Source organism: Myotis brandtii, unplaced genomic scaffold (assembly GCF_000412655.1).
Source record: "Myotis brandtii unplaced genomic scaffold, ASM41265v1 scaffold123, whole genome shotgun sequence".
Classification (NCBI taxonomy): domain Eukaryota; kingdom Metazoa; phylum Chordata; class Mammalia; order Chiroptera; family Vespertilionidae; genus Myotis; species Myotis brandtii.
Genome location: NW_005354291.1, coordinates 9833974 through 9839547, shown reverse-complemented (window position 1 = coordinate 9839547; position 5574 = coordinate 9833974). Strand labels below are relative to the sequence as shown.

The 5574-nt window shown below is 37.8% G+C and overlaps 1 protein-coding gene across 1 annotated transcript in view; it reads right to left on the bottom strand.

Moving 5' to 3' along the window:
• ENPP3 (ectonucleotide pyrophosphatase/phosphodiesterase 3) overlaps positions 1 to 5574 on the bottom strand; it is a 91456-nt gene that overhangs the window by 40171 nt on the left and 45711 nt on the right. Inside the window, 3 exon segments of the mRNA XM_014533829.1 lie at positions 2985 to 3016; positions 3386 to 3514; positions 5125 to 5233. Coding sequence (XP_014389315.1) covers positions 2985 to 3016; positions 3386 to 3514; positions 5125 to 5233 — 270 coding nt within the window.

Genomic DNA, 5574 nt, shown 5'->3' with positions numbered 1-5574 from the left:
TGGGGGGGGGGCCACTGGGGGGATAAGGACACATATGTAATACCTTAATCAATAAAAAAAAATTAAAAAGAATTATAGGTATGGATGAAAAAGGAGTTCTACAGAAAGTCGCCTCACAGGGTGATCTGATCATAAGGGGTGCTGTAATAAATCATAAATTCCTAATTGGGTAGGTCATGATGGTAGTCACTCCCCAGGCACATAAATTCTTTAGCAAAAGGTGTTTCAAGCAAGCCCTGTCCATTGTTCTCGTGCATCTAGCTTAACACACCTTTCAAATAAACAAAACCACCCTCAAGAGAACACATAACCTTGTTAACTCTCCTGTGATCCAATCTCTGCTTTGCTTTCTCCCACCTTTTTGCAATCATCCTTATTTCCCTCCTTAATTTCAAATGCATAAAAGAAACTGTCAACCCTGATATTCTACGAGGCACTTGAGAGTTTGCTTTTTGGCAACTGTTGTCATTTTTGGATGTTTCTACACGTTTGGATGTTTCTAACACAGACATGAGGAAATGATTTTTTTCTACTTTCTTATATTCTCATTTATTTTAAGCCTTAATAATCTCATAAATATTTCAAGTCTGTGTCACTATTATCTCATGCTCAAATTATGTAATAAAAACAAGGCACTATGAACAACAACAAAAAAAACAATTTTAGAAGAAGTACAGAAAGTAGGAAAACAAAGTATGCTATAGAATGAAGGGGGGGAGAGAAAAAAATTATTGCACAGATATTTCTGCCATTTTTTTTTCTTGCTTACTTTGCTATCTTTTCTAGGTTTATTTTTCTGCTTTTCCATTTATTATTACTTCCTCCTCAGCCAGTATTTTTGTGACTTCCAGGCAAACACATGTTGGCAGCTGCTGTGTGTGCAGCTTCCTCAGTTACAAGGGATTAGAATGTGCTCACAAGGACCACAGATAATTTGACAAGTCACACTTTCCTAGCTGGGTGAGTATGTAGCCAGAGTAAATCCAGAGAAAATTTGAGGTACACTGCTAACCCATGAAGAAGTACATTATTGCCTTTTGCACTTGAGAATTTCAGATGAAGACACTAGAGTTGGGATGAAATTTTGGTTATTTTATCCTAAGAAAAAAGTTGATACTGTTGTCTGTCAAGCAGAATGTAGTGGAATTCACTGAGTTGCCAGTTTGTATTTGGTTATGTTTGCCCAATATAAACTCAATATAGGCCCTGGAACAGCAGTACTGGGAATACTGTACTACCACAAGAAATATTTTCCTGGAAATAATGGACTACTTTGTGTAATGGTGGTTCATTTTTCCAGGGCTCTGTAGGGCCAGGTCTAGTCCATATCTGTCACGCCATGTAATGGATTTCCAAAGCCTATGGCATCCAATCCCCTGCATCAGTGGGATTATTTGAATTTTTCCCTTCCTCATCTCACCAACAAGACTTTAGCTATACAGATCATGAGGTGAGGGATAAAAGGGAAAACAATATATGGATTTAGAGAATCCAAACTCTCAACTGCTCATGCAATAATCAGCATGAACACACTGCATGTATGCCCGTCACCAGTAGGGGGTGAGAGAGCCTTGCATGCTTACTCAAGATCAGAATATTTGAAGGTGTAGGAGAAAAAGGGAGTGATTAACATTCTGAAGCAGCGGTTCTCAGCCTGTGGGTTGTGACCCCTTTGGGGGTCGAGCAACCCTTTCACAGGGGTCGCCTAAGACCATTGGAAAACACATATATAATTACATACTGTTTTTGTGATTAATCACTATGCTTTAATTATGTTCAATTTATAACAATGAAATCGGGGGTCACCACAACATGAGGAACTGTATTAAAGGGTCGTGGCATTAGGAATGTTGAGAACCACTGCAAAGGATTTCTGCTCTAGTGGTCATTCCTACTTCAAACTTGTAATGGGTCCCAGGTGATAGTAAAGTTATTCTTCACCCGGTGTATCCATAATCATTCACATTTCATCCTGACAGTTTGTACTCTAATTGCATATCACCTATACTTTAAAAATAATTAGCCCCATCCCAAGCCATGGTAAACTCATGAATATAGTACTTGGAATACATGGATATAGCAGACATATATTTATTAATATACTTTAAATATAGAACTACTAGAGGCCTGGTGCATGAAATTCATGCACTGGGGGTGGGAGGGGCCTCAGCCCAGCCTACATCCTCTTGCAGTCTGGGACTCCTCGGGGGATGTCTAGGGAGCGGGCCTAAGCCATCAGTCAGACATCCTTAGCATTGCCATGGAGGTGGGAGAGGCTCCCACCGTGAGCACGGCTTTTGGCTAAGTGGTGCTCCCCTGTGGGAGCGCACTGACCACCAGGGGGCAGCTCCTGCGTTGAGCGTCTGACCCCTGGTGGTCAGTGCATGTCATAGCGACTGGTCATTTCGCCGTTTGGTCGATTTGCATATTAGCCTTTTATTATATAGGATTAAAACTACCACACAAGACTATCTTCAGGTCTTTCCAAGTATTGTAAACTCTACCTTGAAAAATTCAGATTGCTTTAATTTCTCTGGAATTTGCCCTGCTTATTTTCTTACAATCTGGGATGTGGGAACCAACAAAAAGCAGTTGCAATTGCACTTAAAAGGCAGAGATGATTTTTCTGACCAGTACAAAATGATCTGTAGGATTCTATGATTCACTATGTTCTGATATTAAGTCCCCCACAAAAAAAATGTGGAAGGTGATGCTGCCTGAAGCTCACTAGTCTGGCCACTTGGAATGAAACATCAGCCCATTCGGTGAAAGCTAGGAGTCAGTGCCACTGTTACCCCAAACTAATTTCCTGTAGTGGTGTCAACTCCAAAAGGAAAACAACCAAAATAAAAGCAACTGATATGCATGTAAAGTAATGTTGACAGAAGTTTTGGACTCAGAAATATAGAATATAAATTTCCTAACACCCAGATTAAGGACATTACATTAACTTCAATATATGTGTTAGGAGACTGTATACTTACACTGAGGTTCCTAATAATTTCTTCATAATCAACTGTTTCAAAAGAAAAAACATAATTCACATTACAATGGATTCTTAATAACTGCACAAAATGTGACTGACTCAGATGAATTTGACACAAACATTTATTAATGACTATGATTTGGTAAAGTTAATAAAAAATTACTTCAAGAAAATAGTTATTTTAGCATTTAAGAATGGAGTGGATATATTATTGTAACCTAAAAATATTGGGTATTACCACAGCCTTTATAGACTGAACAAATTTCTCATTTGCTTCTCTGTGGTCTTCCCAAGAAGTCAGAAGAGCAGGCCTGGTAATCCCTACATCCTCAGAATAGGGGGCTAAGATTACTCAGTTTTACCTCCCCACCCCCGCCCCATAGGCATCTTTATACTTACAGCTGTAGAAGTCGTGAGGTATATTACGAGTTCTGATGCGGGGAGAAGGCCCTTGATACATGTAGAAGTTTACTTGGGAAAAGTAATCCGTCATATATTCCACCTGGTCACAATAAGTCTGAGCCATTCCTGAAATTAAATATATATATATATAGATCCTGTCAAGTAGGAGACATTTTATGTTAAAGATCTCAAACCAAGTTTTACTGAGAACCTCTACAGATTACCCTATTACTGTACTCTAAATAGCAGACCCTGAGCCCTAGCCAATATGGCTCAGTGGATAGAGTGTTGTTCTGCAGACTGAAGGGTCCCAGGTTTGATTCTGGTCAAAGGCACATGCCCAAGTTGCAAGCTCAATCCCCAATAGGGGGCATGCAGGAGGCAGCCGATCAATGATTCTCTCGTCATTGATGTTTCTACCTCTCTCTCCCTCTCCCTTCCTCTCTGAAATCAATAAAAATATATATTTTTAAAAAAATAAATGGCAGACTCTGAATGTCCTGGCAGATGAAGAGAAGGGTTTATAAGAGGAGACTGGACAGGAACTATAAATAGATCATTTGTTTGATGTGGATCAATTAAAGTAATTTCAAAGAAAATCCTCTATAGGAATCGAATTAGATTTTACAATATCTGACTTGTCCCTGAGGTAACATGATATATTTTAAAATAAAAAAGTAACATGCATTTTTATGAAACAATACATGAAGAGAATAAGGGCTAGAGAATGTTCACGTTTCATAAGTGTATTATTTAAATTTATATAAGTAGCATGTCCTCTAAAAACAATTTGGTAGTTAAACCATTGCATTTGAAGATTCTTCCAACTACATCTAATTTTAATTCTTAATATTTTATTCTTTACATTTATTTTTATCTAATTTTATTAGACTATTTCCTTTTATTTTAAAACAATAGGCCAAAGTGTTAGGGCATCTTTTTAGAAAATTTAAAAATAAATTACTACTATGTTTCATATGATCTTAATGTTCTAAAATATAAACAAAAGTTCCGCAAACGTGCTCCTTTTCCCTGCCTCGCCCATCCTGGCTCCTTCATGGCCTTTGGAGGACACTGAGGACCCTCCTAGAGAAGACGGTGCTGACCAGGCCAATTGAAAAAGGTCCATTTCTGCCTTCTGTACTTTCACATACACCATCTCTAATACAATACTCAGCATTAAGTAAGCACTTGAAAAGCATCTGTTAAATGACCGAGTACTTTACAATTGGGTGAGTGGCAGAGGGTGTGGCAGCAGTTCCTTGTCATTTAACACTCAGGTTAACCGAAGTGAAGAGTTGGCCTCAAGTAGACAAATATGAAGGGACAAGGACTTTATAGAATTGTATTTACGTAACTAAAAAAAGAAAACAAACAAAAACCCACAGGGCAAGGTAAAACTAGCCAACATAGGCAATCTATTTGGACAAATCACCCACCCATAAGAAGCCCCCCCAAAAAACACTTTTTTAATGAATGAATAACAATCTAACCACATCCATTAAGTACTACTAACTCCATTTTTACCAAAAACATAAGTGTATGAATGGATTTTCAAAAGAATGTTAGAATAATTAAACTAGAAGTTTAAACTTTCAGTCCTCTATTCATCGAAGCCTATCTAAAACCCATTCTTGGCTTATTCAACAGTTTCCAGGTCTTAGACAATTTAAAATATCACTACTCTTTTTGTAAGATATAATCAATGATAAACATAATATTTTTAAAAAGCATACCATGGTCAGCCAAAAGGATTATATTGACACAATTGTCTAAGTTCCGCTGTTTTAGACCTTCCATCAACATTCCAAAAGCGTTATCTACTAACTGTAAGGCTTTAATTACCTAAGGGGGGGAAAAAAGAAGTTTAGATTGTCTTCATGAATTAAGGTTTAACAAACCAAATCACTATCTAATCACGTGAAAACTAAACACATTTTCTTCTCTGAAATTGCTGGTATTTTAAATAGAACATCAGAGACCACTGCCTGGTTTACCACATTTACCAAATATCAATTCCCTAAATTTCTAAAGACAAAAATGTAAATTGTGTTCCCTACAAAGGGAGATAAACTACTGTCCAGTAAACATCTGAGAAAAATGTTCAGCCTCAACAACCATGACTCAACTGCAGAAGTTTTGATGACAGTGCCCCCCAGTGGGGGGGGGAGAAATCTATGGGAACC